This window comes from Leptonychotes weddellii, chromosome 7 (assembly GCF_054177405.1).
Source record: "Leptonychotes weddellii isolate Sample4059 chromosome 7, ASM5417740v2, whole genome shotgun sequence".
Lineage (NCBI taxonomy): Eukaryota > Metazoa > Chordata > Mammalia > Carnivora > Phocidae > Leptonychotes > Leptonychotes weddellii.
Window position 1 is genome coordinate 56,670,231 of NC_138375.1, and position 16,531 is coordinate 56,686,761.

Consider the following 16,531-nt stretch of genomic DNA (forward strand, 5'->3'; position numbering starts at 1 on the left):
CAGAGCCCAAGCTCTTAGTCACTGGCCTGCTGTGAGCTGCCTCGCCTCACATGTAGATTTTGCTCTCTCCGTGTACCTGCTACACAGCATTCCAGAGGGGGCTGTTCCGTTGACCAGTCCCTGTTGACAGGCAGCTAGGCTGCCTCCAGTGGTCACAGTTTCAAATAAAGTTGCCCAGAGCAGCCTTGCACACACGTCTGGACATGTGTGCGTCTGGAGAACAGGCTCCTAAGGGTGGAGCTGCTGAGTCAAACAGGGATCTGTTTGCATTTCTTTTAAATCAAACATTACGGCATCAGCATTTCCCACATACTACAGACCCATGAGCGTCATTTTTAATGACTACATCACATTTCCTTCTATGGATGGGGCCTCACTTGCTTCCCCATCTCCACCGAGGAATACACATGTTCCCATTTTTCCCTTTTGGGGTTGGCTCACATAAAATTGCTTCCAGCTATTCTTTCTCTGTGTTACAACCTCCTTTCCAGGGCTTCTTTCAGGGAATCTTATGCATTCTCATAGTTTACAAACCCATGCCCCTTAGACCTTCTCAGGGAATGCAGTTGGCGTGGGCCTGCCCATTTTACAGATTGGGAAGCTGAGTCACAGGTGGAGAGTCACATTGGAGGCAAGGACCAGGATTCCCGGGCCCCAGGTTTCCCATTCGGTGCACTAAGGAACCCAGAAAAGTGCCCGAGCTCCAGGAGGGCAGGGTCTGCCAGCATAGGCATTGGTAAAAGAAGGTGTGAATGAATGAATGAATGATGAGTAAAGCGAATGGATGACTGCCTGGACCTGTTCGCCCAACAAATCCAGAGACTGAGACACATTAAATGCCACCATTCTTTAGGCACTTGCCATGTACTATGCGTCAGACCCCGTTCTAAGCACTTTCTACACACATTCATTATTTAATCTGCATAATTCTCCAAAGAAGGTCTAATTATTATCACCCCCATTTTCCAGAAAAAGAAACAGGCATCAAGGGGTTATGTGCCTTGGCCAGGGTTGAAGAGCTGGTAAAAGGCAGGGCCAGGATTTAGACAACCTTTGAACCCCAACCCTCTGCTTCTCCCTGTAGCCTGGCTAAATTTAGCAGGTGCAGTCATCACCTCTGCAGCCCCACTAGCTGCTACCTCCCCCAGCTCTTTCCCCTCTTCCTTTGCAGCCCCAGGCAGTGGCAGGGAAGGGACCTTGTGGGCTTGCTCCCTTTTAGTCCAGCCATCACCTTCTCCTCCTCTTCTATTGGCTCTGGGCCCCAGACAATGAGCTCCTAGATGGCCTGGGGCCCACCTGTCCATGGAGTGGATGAGGGGGCAGGGGTCCAGGGAGGAGAGGGCTGGCCCCACCCCCACTGCTCTGGGCATTTGTGACTCTCTCCTCTCCTTGCCCCCTGCAGTGGTCGGGCTTGACATACAGGATGAGATGGGCAGGCATGAGGTGGGGCACATCGACAACTCAATGAAGATCCCACTGAACAACGGGGCCGGCTGCCGCTTTGAGGGGCAGTTCAGCATCAACAAGGTATGGAGACCTGCATGGGCCCTTTGACCCGCTCCCTGTCCCTTTGGTCCCCTTCCTCCGAGAAACCGATGGTAGAGCTGTGCACTCCCTTGGCCTCTCCGCCGCCCGGCCCCCCCCCGCCCCCCCCCCTCCCCGCAGCATCAGGATGCCTGGTGTTTCCTGCTGAGAATCTGGGTGGGGGTTCCAGGTTCCCCGAGGCATGGAGCCCCTGCTGGCTGGTTCAGGAAGGGGCTACTCTTCTTCCCAACAGGAAAGGCAGTGGGTGGTGAGAAGACCATGGAATATACAGCCCTGAGTGTGTGTCCCAGCTCTACTTCTCTTGGCCAAGCAGCACTCTCCAAGTCACTGCGCCCATCTTAGCCATCTTTAGGGGGAGGGTGTGATGATGGTAAGAATAGAATGATACCACCTGGTTCACAAAGTTTATATGAGGATGAAATGAGCTATTACACATTCATCCAAAAAACGTTTATGAGACACTTTCTGTGTTCTAGGGCGGGCTCTCGGCTCTGGGGCCGCCCAGAATAGGTGGAATGGACTGGAATCGGTGGAATAAGGGGGCAGAGTTCCCGTGCTCGTGGAGCTTCTGTGCTGGTTGAGGGGAGACAGACAGTATAAAAACTGAGAAACATTGCAGCGGGTGGGTCGTAGGCGCTGTGATGAGGAAGAAAGCGGGAGAGCGGGGTGGTTTGAAAGTACCTGGTAGGCTCCAAAGGACCACTCGGGCATTACTGCTGTTTTGTTGCTAGAACCAGGAACTTGAGATCCTGAGCCAAGGATGTGAGCAAGTGCATTTGGGAGCGCCGGGGAATCCCGGCGGGAACCGGCAGAGGTTGCCCCACACGCGCCGCACCCTTTTCAGCTCTTCTTACGAATTTTCACAGGGGAGCCTCTCAAGAACCCCGTGAGGTGGCACCATGTTACAGATGAGGAAACTGAGACCCAGAGAGGTTGAGTGTCTTGCCCAAGATCACACGGCTATCTCCCGTGTTCCATAGCTCCCCTTCCCAGTCCCACCAGACTGGGCCATTGGCCACTCCTGGCTTCTGCTTGCCCTCTTGTAGCCTCTGTCAAAACAGCCTGCCTCTGGTCCCTGGCATCTGAATCAGGCGTTGCGAACTCACTGGCCTCACCCAGCCCAAAGACAAGTTACGTTTGTCCTATCCAGCTTTCAAACATGTCAGAGCCAATATCTAAAGATTGGGAATCCAGATTTCTGGCTTTTCAAAGTCAGAGGTTCTAGCCACCCTGGGCCCACATCCCATTGGCAACTGCCATCTGGATCCAAGGGTCTGCCTGTTTAGACAGGGCATGTGCCCTCCTTCCCACAGTTCCTGCTGGGTGGCTGCAAGGTGTGACACTGGTGTGACTGGACCTGTCTCTCCCCATTGTAGTCTTAGAGCCTCTCCTCTTCACGTGGCCACCGTGTGTGTTCCTTCTGGCAGAGTGGCCTTCTTCCATGAGAGCTCAGGGCTCCCTGAAGTGTGAAAGTAGAGAATGTTCCTTGTGCCACATTTTTGGGGTTAAACTAAGTCACAGGGTCAGTGCTGTGCTCCATGATTCAGATTTTATGGTGGTGATGGGAAACCAGGTGAGAGTTGTAAGCGGGGAAGCAATGCAATCAGATTTATGGTTTAGAACTATACTATCCAATATGGTAGCCATTAGCAGTGTGGGCTATTTAAATTTAAATTCCTTAAAATTAAGTAAAATGAAAAATTCAGGCTTTCAGTCTCACTAGTCACATTTCAAGGACTTTATTAATAGTGGCTACCATATTAGTGCTCTATACCATTTGTATCATCAGAGAAAGCTCTGTTGGACAGCAAAACTTCAGAAAGCTCACCGTGACAGCTGTGGGGGGAGCACAGTGGAGGGGGCCAAGAGCAGAGGTCATGGTCCATGGTTGTGCAGCGGAGTTGGATAGAAGTGGTACGATTAGGGATGTGGAGTCAACAAGACTTACTGATCAGTTGGATGCGGGTGGTGAGGGCAAGAGTGGAATCAAAGCAACCTCTTAGTTTTTGTCTGAACAACCAGGGGGTCCCATTTTCTAGATAGAGAGGCTTGGGTAAGCATGGATTCTATGGGCGATGGGGCTGGGAAGCAGTCCTTCAATTCTGGCTGTGTTTCATTTGGGATTGGACGTGTGTTTCTGGGGTTCAGGAGAGTGTTCTGAGCTGGAATGTGAATGCGGGAGTCCTCAGTGAATAGATGATGTTGGCAAAGGGTCCATGGCACCAAAATGTAAGAACCCAAGGTCTTTTTTTTTTTTCCTTTAAGATTTTATTTATTTATTTTGAGAGAGAGAGGCAGAGCAAGAGAGCACGAGCAGGGGGAGCTGCAGAGGGAGAGGGAGCTGAGCAGAGAGCAGAGAGGGTCCCAGGACGCTGAGATCATGCATAACCTGAGGTGAAGGCAGACACTTAATGACCGAGCCACCCAGGTATCCCAGAAACCCAGCGTCTTGATGCGAATGTGGTTTGAGGACTGATTTCTGGTACACTCCAGCTTTGAGGAGTAGGGAGATGAGGGGGTGATGAAAGGTGGGAGAAGGGGCAGCCAGGCCTAGGCGGGCCCTACAGTCTAGAAGAGAATATCAATCAAGGAGGAAGGCTGGTGCTGCATGGGCGGGGTGGACTGCTGACCCGGGAGCTGCAGGGAAAGCGAATGACTTTCGCTGTGCAGGGCTGCCGCACAAGCAGGGCCTTGGGAAGCACAGAGGGCCTGGGGTCCGGGCTGCCGTGGAGGGGGGGCCTTGGAGAGGAGAGGGTGGGGTCTGGGCTTGCAGGGAGCTGGGTGAATTGGCGGTGGGCCCAGGCTCTTGCTCTGCCCGCACCTATGCCCCTGGAGAACTGCTGCTCGTCCACAGACCTCCTTGACGTGGGTCCCTCCGGAGTCCCTCCTTCCCCTTCCTCTGACTGCCTCCTCCGTTATGCCCCGTGTGCTACCATCCACTTCACTGCTTGACTTCTTTTGACCATTGTCCCCCGCCCCTTGCTGATGAATTCACGCATCTTGCTATTGAGTGTCGCTGTGTGCAGGGCTCCACACTTGGCACGGGGACGCAGTGCTGAAAGAAACAGCTATGGTCCCTGACCTTGGCAGCACTGTGGTCGACTGTGGGGTGATAGCCAACCCACAGCTAAACACTCAAGCAAATGTGTAATCTCGATGAAGCAGCCGTGAAGAGAATGAAGAGGATGTTATGGTGGGGAATAAGGGAGGAACCCCACTGAGATAGGGGCATAAGGGAAGGCCTGTCTGAGGGGTGACGGTTGAAGATGAGGAGACACACACAGCTCCCAATTGTGGGGACCTCCCCTCGGGGGTATGATCAGCCGGCTTAAACAAATATTTATGCCCCAGACAATGAGCAAAGAAGGGCCCCTGTTGGCTCCCAGCGTGGGGTGGACACAAGAGAAGCAGGACCACCACCCAGGAGATAGCCCAGCACCACACCCTCCTCCCCTTGGCCAACATGCCCAAGGTGGCAGTCAGCTCCCCTCAGATAGGCTGTGGTCGAGAACCCTGGCTACAGTGCTCACTGAGCGAAAGACTCTGGGCATTTGAGCCTCTCTGAGCCACAGTGTCCTCATCTGTAAAATGGGGATATTAGTACTGCCCTCTCAGGTTGTAAGACATGAGCAAATTAAAATACAAAGCACTTAACGCCGTGGGAACGGGGACACGCGTCGGTGCCCCTTCCCTGGCCTGCCTTATCTCCCATCAGTGGGAGCATCCATGATTTCACCAGCTGGCACCCACTGTCACCTGGGTACAAGTGTACTCATAAAATGTGCATGGATGTTGTTCAAGAGACGGGTCTTCTCTGGTCGGGGAGGGCCGGGGATTCTAGGAGAGTGTCACGCCAGCCACCTATTGGGTTCCTCCTGGCCCTCTCCCAGATTAACCTATTTAGTCCTCGTAACAGCTCTGAGGAGAAGGAGGCATAAGAAATGAAGTAGGATTTGAACCCAGGCAGCCTGGCACCAGGCCCTTGTACCGCCCCTCCCCATCCCCTGTCCCCTTGTTCCTTCTCCTTGCCAGCATCTCAATCACGTGAGCTAATACCACTTGTGTCCGTTCACTCCAGGTCACAGCTCAGGCCACCCTCCACCCTTGTCCCCTTGCAGGGAGTGGAGACCCCCACTCTCCCTTGTTCCGGGTGCATGCCTCCTAGGAGGTCTCAGACAGAGGGTGCTCGCTCGACAAGAAAGCCAGCAGCCACAGTGTGCCCTGATGATGGGCGAGGTTAGCCCCTGGCCCCCACCCCCTTCTGTCCCAGCATCAGGCTTACACTTGCCCCATGGCCTCCTTATCTGTCCATCAGGAAGTCAGCCAGCAGTCAGACGTCCAAGGTCGCATGTTCCAAGCTGCACTGGCAGCCCCGAGCAGCCCAGACTGCTCGCTGAATCACCCAGCCCCCAGGAGGAGGGCAGGATGGGCCCAGGTTTGGGGCCTGGCTCCATCTATATGTTTCTAAAATCTATCAGAGACACTGACGTAGGTGCCTAAGTCACAGGCTCTAAAAGCGTCATCTTTTCTTTCTGCAGCCCAGCATGTGCTGGTATGAGTCAGCCACCTGTGATGGATTCCTTGTGTCGGGGTGGGGGGTCACTGAGTCACAGCCTCGCGGGGAGACAGCGGGTGGCAGATGCGCGGGAGCCAGCCTCCTTGACTCACTTAACTCTGGGAGCGTGAGGCCCAGGCTCCAAACCCTATCCTGAACTCTGCCCACCGGCGGCCCCATGTCACTGCATGGAAAAACTCCAAAGCACCCATGCCTGACGCTATTGGTTTCTTACCTCTGGAGGTGATAGACACGGGGCCTGTAGTCCTCACTTTATCGTGTGAATTTTTTTTTTTTAAGATTTTATTTGTCAGAGAGAGAGAGAGAGAACTCACAAGCAGGGGGAGTGGGAGAGGGAGAAGCAGGCTTCCCGCTGAGCAAGGAGCCCGATGTGGGACTCAATCCCAGGACCTTGGGATCGTGACCTGAGCTGAAGGCAGATGCTTAACTGGCTCCACCCTCATGATGGAGGAGTCCCTGTGAATTCCCGGCGTCCCTGTGAATTTTTTATAATACAAGTGTGTATAGTTAATTATTTATATAAGTAAAAATGAAGTTAAGAAATCGTCTTGAGATACAGTGGGCTTTTCCCCATGCTCTGCCTGTGTACATGCTGTTCTGAATTCTGGGAGAGTCCTTCTGTTCTTGGGTCCTTGTTCTGATGATGAACACGTTCATCCTAGGAACCCAACCCAATAACAGCTACCATCGGCTTTGCCCTCCTCACCTCCTTTAATCCTCCTAATAACCCTTTGTGGTTATCATCTCCATTTTGCCGGTGGGGAAATTGAGGCACAGAGAGGTTACTGACCTTGCCCAAGGCACCCCACCTGGAGGGCGGGGCCCGACTGGAGTGTAGAACTCAGCTGCTCCTCTACCATGTGGCTTCTGAAGCCCACATCCCAGACTCCATTCTAGCCTGACCTGTGAGCTGAGGCCGGGCCATGCCTGTCAGCCTGGTACCTTACACATCAGTCCGCAAAGCTCAGGCCCTCGTGAAGACGGGAAGATTCCTAGAAGCCCACAACTTTGTGTTTGAAATAGGCATGCTTACAAAATAAGCAGACTTTGATGAACTGCTGCTAAGCCAGAAGCTATAAGCCATATTCCTTCCTTTGATGTAGCTTACCAAACCTTCGTTGAACTGGAATAAAATAAACTCTGTTTTTCAGCATGGCATGTGGGGCCTTTATGAACAGCCCCATCTCTCTCAAATGCCTCTTTGTTTCCGGATGCTACCACCCCCTGCAGGCCGTTCTTTTATTCTGGGTTCAGTAGTACCAAATTCTTCTAATTCCTTACACATGCCCACCAACTGGACTGGGCAGTTTCTGACCTCCATACTTGTTCATGCTGTTCCATCTGCCTACATGCCTTTCCCCCCTGTTCCCTAGTAATGCAGACTCATTAGCACAAGAGGGTCCTTTCTGCTGAGAAGCCCCCTCTGAACACTCCCAACTGAATTGGGGGCTCTCCCCATGGCCCCCACAGTCTATATATCCCTCTCATCCAGTGTGGGTCATGCAGTCTCATTTTCTGTTCCAGGCTCTTGTCTGGGCCATCTTCCCAAACCCAGCACGTCCCAAGGGATGGCTGCATGTGGCCATCAATCCAGGGCTGCTGAGGTACATGGTGAGAGGGAGGATCATGTCCCGCTTCAGTGTGCCGAGTCTAGAGTCCCAGCAGCCATGAGTTCAAGTCACAGCTCTTGACATGTTCCTTAAGCAAATGTCTTCACTACTCTGAGCCTCAGTTTTCTTTTCTGTAAAATGGGAATTACCAGATGTCAAAGTCAAAATCGTTATTTTAAGAATTAGTGCCATTCATCCTTTGTTCATTCATCCAGTACCTATTTTGTGGGCATCTGCCAGGGTCTGGGGAGTGCAGATCAAATCGGACACAACTCCCCACCAGCGTGGAGCCAACGTTCTCCGGTGAGGAAGCAGAATAGAAAAAGATAAAGATCAGGTGGCCCGTGCTGGTTTGGGGAAGGGGGGTTGGGAGGCTCCCTGAGCAGAGGCCTGAGGGAGACCAGGGAGAGCCACGTCAAAGAGGGTTCCAGGAAGGGGTCGCAGGCACACAGGACCACACTGACACCGTTCCCGGTGTCACAGGGAGGCTGGCATGGCCAGGGGGAGTACACAGAGGAGGATGTGAGCAGAGGAATGACACAATCAGATTTAGGTTCTAAAGGACCTCCCTGGCTGCTGTTGGGGAAAGGCCTGGGGGTGCCAAGGCAGAAGCTGGGAGCCCAGTGGGGAGGCTGCCCCCACTGTCCAGTCCAGGGGAGCAGTGGGGGCTTGAGAAGGTCAGGTGCTAGGCATCATGAGGGTGGAGCGGAAGGCCTTTCCTGGTGGGCAGGAGGTCAGGTGTGAGGGAAAGACGGGGCCAAGATGATACCAAGGGTTTGGCCTGAGTAGCTTGGTAGAGGAGGGGCCTTTTGTTGCCACAGAGATGCCCCAGCAGAATCCAGGGAGACCCAGGGAGGAAAGGAGGCCACCATAGCCCTGCCTTCAAGGATCCCCTAGTCTGGGGTGGTGGGGCAAATGTGGGTGAGTAGTAGTGTTGATTTGGATTTTGAGGAGGTTCAGTTGGTCTGTGGGCCTAAAGGTTCAACCCACCATGGGGCCAACAGCCGGGAAGTAGCTGGTGGGCGGCTGCCATTTCGAGCCCTGGCCTGGGCCAGGTGCCCAGCTGTGTTCTCTCACCCCATAATCCCGGCAGCCCCCTCGGGTAGCTTCTGTTCCTGCCCCCGTTCTACAGACAAGCGGCCTGAGGCTCAGAGAAGGGCAGTAGCTCCTCCAAAGTCCCATGGCTCGGACCACGCTGGGATCCCGATCCAGATCTGTCTGACTCCAGGGTGAAGACCTGCCCCCCACCTCTGGGGCAACCAGCTAGACTCCTGAAACTCGCATCTCTCCCCCAGGTCCCTGGCAACTTCCACGTGTCTACACACAGTGCCACGGCCCAGCCACAGAACCCGGACATGACCCATGTCATCCACAAGCTCTCCTTTGGGGACACACTACAGGTGAGCAGGGTACACACAGGTCGCGTGGCTGGGGGTGGGTGCACCAGGACTGTGTCACCTGGAGCCTTCTGTCCTCTCTGGGCACAAAGATAACATCTAGAGGGCTCACCCCCTCTGAGTCTCTGTCCAACAGCGCCTCTGTATTATTCCTTCGGAGCATGGGCCTGCAGTTTTGATAGTACCATGCCCTTGGACCCTTGGGTTGAGACCTGGAGGCTGGGGAAAGGGACGCTCTTTTCATGAGCCAGTACTAAGTGCTAGCACTTTCTCCATGCCAGTGAGGCCTTATGACGTATGAGGGGGCACCACGCCTTAGAGCTGTGGAGCTGGGCCCAGAGAAGCCACTTGTCTGGGGGTCCCCCGGCAGATCTGTCTGATGCCGGAGTCCAGCCTGGGTGCCTGTACAGCTCCTTCTGCCTTCCAGCCCAGTGCCCACGCCCACCAAGTAGGGATGCCATGGTGAAGGAAGCCTCCTGACAGTCCTCGGTGAGGATGGAGAGGGCCACCTCCAGCAGGCCCAGCCCAGCAGCTTCCTACCCATGGCAGCCATGTATGGGAACCCAACACAAACCACCTGCTCTCCACCAGCTGCAGGCAGGGGAGCTTGGATGTTCTCTTTTCTCCACTACTCCCCGTAGTCCGGAAGGTAGATTCTGGAACTGAGGCCCAGAGTAGGGAGGTAACTGGTCCTGCCACAGTGCTGGGATCAGAACCCTGGGTCCAGCCACCAAGCCTTGCTCGATGAGAATCCTGGTTCCTGCTTAAGGATATTGGAGGGTGGGGTCCCCCCAGGGATGGTGGTGTGCACCTGGGGCTCACACAGGCCCACAAGCACAGCACACACACCATTACGCCATTTATGTGCACAGCCATCTGCTCAGACTCACGCACACGCTCATGAGACACACGCTCAGACGTACACCCTGACACACGCGTGCTCGTACGTATACCGTAAGATCCATCCCTAAACACACACACCAAATGTACACACACCCAGACTCTTGCACAGACACGGCACGCACACACCACCCAGGGACGCGCACAGACTCACCGACGTTGAAACAGCTCACATACACACTCCTGCCCGCACTGCCCCACTCACATGGGCCTGCCAAGCACCATTCTTTATAAGCATGACCTTCTTTCACTCTCTTAGCAGCCCAAGAGGTGGGTACTTTATTGTCTCCATTTTACAGGTGAGGAAGTTGAGGCACGGGGAGGGTACAGTCCATTGCAGAGTCTGAGTTTGCATCAAGAGTCTGGCTTCGGGCCGCACCTCGGGCACCACCTCCCCCGTGAGCCCTCTGGAGGGCACACTGCGCCTCAGGCGCATGCACACTCTCACACCTCCTCTCTCCACTCCACATCGCCTCTGCTGCTCTCCCTGTGGGCACCTTGGGCCCAGCCTGAGGGGCCAGTCATCACCTGTCCAGTCCCTTGGGAGGCCACAGAGCTCTTCCTCTTGGAGACAGGGCTTGGGAACAGAGAAGGCCTGGCCACCCCGTGGGTGCCGTGAGCCAGACTCCCTGCCTACACACTCGGTGAAGCACAGCCTGCCCTGCGACTGTGGGCTCCCTTCACACAGGGTTCACCACCCACGGGGCCCCAGCTCTCCACTCGGGGTCGTTGTGTGTTGGCTCCCCAGCCTGCCTTTCCAGATCCAAGTCCTGGCTCCACCACGTACTAGTTGTGTGACCTTGAACAAATGATTTAGTCCTGCTGAGCCTCAGTTATTTAGTCTGTAAAATGGGGACAGTAAATAGTACCTGCCTCAGAGGCTTGTAGTGAAGATAAAATGAATTCCTGCACATAAAGCCCTTAGATCAGTGCCGGGCAGAGGGTAAGCAGTCAAGGAAATGAGCTCTTACCGCTGTTGTTGCTCTCTGTAACCTAACTCTGCACCAGGCCCTGCAAGACAAAGCAGCCATGCTCACGCAGCCATGGAGAAGACAGAATGTGGGGTGGTCCCCACCCCCAGTGGGACGGGAGCTGACAAATCACAGGCAGGTGGTGGGCGGCAGGCCCTCCATTATACTAAGCGCTGGGCGGTGCCCGAGCTGCCTTTAGACCCACCAGCTCGGCAAATCCTCACTGCGGCCCTGGGAAAAAAGTCACTGTGAACTCCGGTGTGCCCAGGGGAAGACCGTCCAGGGTCACTCGGCTCTGCACAGCCAGAATTCAAACCCAGTCTTTGTACCAGGCCACACTCCTTCCACTTGGGAACTCTGGACGCCGGAAGCCTGCTCTTTCTTACCTAGAGAACAATGTTACAGGTGACCCCGTGTTTAATCCTTACAAAGACTCCCTTAAGGGTGCTGGATGGCATTTGTTGTTCCTGATGAGGAAACTGGGTCAGAGAGATTCAGTAACTTGCCCAAGGTCACACAGCTTATAAGAAACCAGGTATGTCTGGCCCCAGGTTTCCATTACTGTGCCTCATACAGTCATGGATTCATCAGACCTTGAAATTTCCGCTCTGTGCCAGGCCCTGGGGTTACATGATGGGTAAATGATACAGGACTCTTGCTCTCAGGAGAACAGATCAAATAAATAAGCATGATCATATAGGACAAGGAGGGCTAAGGACAAGAGAGGCATGGGATTCTGGGCAGTGATATGGGAGCAGGGGCAGGGTTCCTCCTAGCCTGGGAAGTCAGGGAGGGCTTCCCAGAGGAGGGTGACCTCGCAGGTGACATGTAAGCCAGCCCCTGAAAGGTGAGAAGGATTTGGCCAACCTCACAGGGAAGTCTCATGGGCAAGGGGCATCTCACACATCTTCAACTCTATGATACATGCAGATGGTCATTTTCATATAAAAGGCCCTCAAGGGTCCTCTTAGAAAAAATGGGTCAGCAGATGTCCACATGACCAGAATGATGTTCTATAGCAAGGCCTGGGAAGTGAGTGCTCCTCAGAGTTGGAGAGGGTGCAGAAGAGTCCCTGAAGGGGAGCAGGGAGCTGAGTTTTACCGGGGGCGAGGGATTCAGGCAGGTGGGGCAGGTGGGGCTGACTGGGGCTGGTTGCTGTGTTGGAGCACCCACCTGCTGTGTGGAAGATGGGCCGTGAGGCCAGACCGGAGGTGAGGGAAGGGCTGCGCCAGGGCCAGGGGAGATAGGGCAGCAGGGGGAAAGGAAGGGGACAGACAGGGGGAGGAGAGGGGACAGTCTTGTGTTGCTATGTGCCGCTGGCTGAACAAGACAGAAACAGCCTTCTGCCTGGTCATGATTATGGGCAAAATAGGATTTTCTTTAAATGAAAAAAAGAACTTAGCTGAGGTTCCATCTACCCATCCATTATCCATCATCCATGTACCAATATTTATTGAGCTCCTGCTATGAACATTATGTGCCTTGTGCACATTGCTGAGGACGAGCATGGTCCCTGCCCATGTGGAACGTACAATCTAGAGGGGAAAACAAAAGTTAATCACATGATCATACAAATGAATGTGAGATAAAACCATGACACATTGACTATGGGAGGGAACATTCTAGCTCTCCTCTCCATAACCACCATCCTCTTGGGTTCAGATTGTCCTTCCCTAAGGCAGCAGTGGACAAATTTCCCTTTTCTTTGGGCTTGTTAAGAGTGTGCAGCTCTGTTAAGTGCTCAATAAACATCAGCCACCTGAGACAGGGATCAAGGACCAGGTCACCCAGCTGCTTCCCACTGTTCCTGAAGTGGCCCTCTCTGCAGGAGCCTGTCCCCGCCTACCTCACCCCCTCCCCCTGGGGACACACAGGCTTCTGTTTATTCCTTGGTCTCCGGGGTCATGCTTCACAAATGCTGCTTGCCTGATTAACTTTCCACTTTCCTATAGATCTAGTGTGTCTCTTCTTCCAGGAAGCCCTCCAGGAAGCCCTCCAGGCAACTCCTGTTAACCATACCCATGGTGGCATGCCCCATGTACCAGGCATGCCTTGCCCTGCTTTAGATTTTCCTGTAGCTGACATGGTTTCCCCTCATCCTCAGAGAAGAGGGAGGATGTGGCCCTCGGCCCCACTCTACATCAGGCCCTTTCAGGGGCCAGTTGCCATGAGGAGAGGGCTCTTCACAGCTGCTGTATGTTCTCTGCAGCAGATACAGTAGGAGGCCAGCAGCCCTGGAGCCTCAGAAGGCTGTAGGGGATCTAAGGAGGCGTGTGCCGGAACCCAGATCCACCTCTACTTGTATTTCCAAAGTGGCTTAATGGAAAGAGCTCAGGCTTGAGGTCAGATACCTGAATTTGGAGCTTGGCTCAGCCATTCATCAGCTGTGTGACACTGGACAAGCTTCAGCACTTCTCCAAGCCTTGGTTTGCTCTTCTGTAAAATGGGCTCAACAGTACATCATTAGGGGCACTAAATGAGATGACTAGGAGTACGGCAGGATAGAGTGGTATATTACAGGGGCCCAAGATGGGAAGCAGGCTAGCGCCTACCACGTGCCAGGCCTGGGCTATATCGGTCTCTTGTTCCCTACAGCTTCTCTGTGGGATAGACCACGCTGGGTAAGGTCCCTACACCAGGTTGCACCTGGCCATCCCCTCACGCGGCCAGGCCCAGGCCCGGAGGAAGTGGCATCCTGGGGTCAGTCCCCTTGCTGTGCTTCTCCACAGGTCCAGAATGTCCACGGAGCTTTCAACGCTCTCGGGGGAGCAGACAGACTCACCTCCAACCGTATGTATCCCATATCTCAACTGGGAACAGGGAAAGGGGGAGAAGAAGGGAACGCGTATCAAGCACTCACTGTAAGCCCAGCTGTGAATGCTCCTTTCCCACGGCGGGCCTATGAGGAAGGTGGAATTAGCCCTATCTGACAGACAAGGGGAGGTAAGTGGCTTGTCCCCACCCTCCCCGGGGAAAGGATCTGACAGCCCCAGGCACATCATAAGAGCTCAGTGAGTACCAGCCATTATCATCATTATTGTTATCATTACTGCCGCCGAATTGTTCTTAGTTGAGATAATCACCTAAGATCCTGCAGGGAGCCATGGCGGAGCCCGAATTCGTCCTAGTTCCAGCGGCAGGCACCGTGAGAACAGGGCTGAGGGTGGCCCAGTCAGGTCTGACCACCTGGGGCGCCCACCCAACCCCACACTCTCCTCGGGCTGGAGCCCTTCCCACCCATGAATGCCCCCTCCCTGAGCCCTCCACCCGCTCAGCTCTCTGGCACCTCGGTCCCAACTAAGGAGGGCTCCGTGTCTTTACACACTGACACACCTATGCACGCCTGTCTGTGGCCTGATCTAAAGAATTTTTGCACACCTACACACGCACGTGTGCACACATACGGGGCCTTGGATGCATGCACAGAATGGGTTCAGGAGACTTGTCTGCTTAAATGGATCCACCCCCTGGATCTTGCGGCACAGGTGACCTTAACTTTCCTTATTTCCTCACCTGAGCTCACCTTTTTTATCCACAAGGGTTTTCTCACTGTTTCTTAAAATACATTCTGCTCTCGGGGCGCCTGGGTGGCTCAGTCGTTAAGCGTCTGCCTTCGGCTCAGGTCATGATCCCAGGGTCCTGGGATCAAGTCCCACATTGGGCCCTGCTCGGCGGGAAGCCTGCTTCTCCCTCTCCCACTCCCCCTGCTTGTGTTCCCTCTCTCACTGTCTCTCTCTATCAAATAAATAAAATCTTTAAAAAAAAAAAAATACATTCTGCTCTCTGATGGTCAGAAATTCAAGCAAAAGAAAACATCTCTCCATGAGCGATCCCCCACCCTCAACAAATCACACTTTTCATTTCTCCATGTCCCTGTGAACCCTCAGCCATCAGCAGAAGTCATCGTCTCAAAGCCAGTGGATGACACTTGACCTTCTGGTTTTTGTCCTTGGCATTTTTACGTGACCACGGTTTGTGGACAGTGTTTCCAGTGGTGACGGAGGCGTGCCTGCCCATCTCGCACTCTGACATGCTTTATTAAGGCCTTGTCGTCTCGTGGAAAATGTCTGTTCCTAGTCTTTTACCATCACGGCAACGCTTGCGATATTTATGGTATTTGCTTTCCCTTGTCCCGTTGCTTTCCCTTGGGTGCGGGCCCGTTCGCGCCACCTCCAGCAGCGTAGGAACACGCGGCGGGGCCTCCTTGTCTTCATGCGGATGTCTGATTCTGACAGAGGGAGATGATCCTTCCCATGTTGATGTTGGCGTCATTGTTGGTATAGTTCTGTGGAAGGGCCCACGTTGCCCCAAGGCGGTGGTCCACACCCGCTCGCGGTTGGCTCGGATACTGACACAGAACTGAGCTCGGAAGGACCCAGACGGTGTCAACCAGTAGAGCATCTGGGCAGAAAACCCTGCCTGCTCTAGGGCTCATGAGGAGAGCCATCTCAGGCTGGCTTCCGTGGAAAGAAAATGCATTAGATCAGACAACAAGCAGCCAAGGGTAGGGCTGGCTTTCATTCCCTCAGCCCTCCAGCTTGGCCTCTCTGCTGGGCCTTTTTGCCTTTGCTGCCCCTGTGCTCCCAGACCTTCCCAGTGAGGGCTGCTGCTTGTCATGTAGGTCTCAGCGCAAATGCCACCACCTCCAAGAGGCCCTCCCTGACCACCTTATCTAAAGGAACTCCCACTTCTAGTAACCGATTTTTCTTCCAGCACAGACCACTTTCTTTGCAGATACTGAGGAGTAACTGTGGATGTTTTAGCCGTGGTGATGATGACATTGTGGTTGTTGTGTTTTGATTTTTTTTAAGAGTCTTTATCTTTTATAGAGACATAACTAAAATATTTTTGGATGAATTGATGTGATGTCTGGGATTTGCTTCCAGATAAAACAGAGTAGGGTGAACGATGGGGTAGGGAGGAAGCAAAATCGACCGTGTGTTGTTAATTGCTGAAACTGGGGAATGGGAGACCGGCGTGGGGAGGGGGGTTCGTTATGGGAGTCCCCATTTTTTCATGTGTTTGAATTTTTCCATAACAAGATGTTAGGAGGGAGGGAGGCTGCGAGCATAAAGTGTATGTGGGCCTGCCTGGATCAGGTCGGAGCCAGCAGCCCCTAGGAGGGATCCACTGACAAGGAGTCCACGTGGGTGGAATTAGGCACGATGTCTCTAGTGGGCATTTGGCAAATTGTATCAAAGGCCTTAAAAATGGTCATTGCCTTTGAGTCATCGTTTCTACTCATAGAAGAGTAAGCTAAGGAAATAATTAAGAGAGTGTGCAAAGATTTAGGAAAATAATGTCCATTAGGTCATTGTTTATAACAGTGAGAATGAGGAACAGTGTCAGTGTCTAGCCACGGGGGGTGGGTTGAGTGCATTTATGTGGCTGCGCTGCGGGATACGTGCAGATGGGTCAGAACTTCGCTGGCATTTGGGCAGCAGACATCTACTGAGCACCTACTGTGTGCCAGGCACTGTGCTAGGGGATAGTGCAGCAAATAAAACGAACAGAGTGGAACTTACTACTTTC

General features: G+C 53.6%; 1 protein-coding gene across 5 annotated transcripts in view; it reads left to right on the forward strand.

Annotated features, from left to right (window-relative positions):
* The window catches only part of ERGIC1 (endoplasmic reticulum-golgi intermediate compartment 1), a 103,770-nt gene that overhangs the window by 69,912 nt on the left and 17,327 nt on the right, over nt 1–16,531 (forward strand). For all 5 annotated transcript variants that reach the window (XM_081826327.1, XM_081826328.1, XM_081826330.1 and 2 more), the window contains 3 exons: nt 1,403–1,527; nt 9,027–9,131; nt 13,729–13,789. In XM_081826327.1, coding sequence (XP_081682453.1) covers nt 1,403–1,527; nt 9,027–9,131; nt 13,729–13,789 — 291 coding nt within the window. The remainder of the gene's footprint in view (nt 1–1,402; nt 1,528–9,026; nt 9,132–13,728; nt 13,790–16,531) is intronic.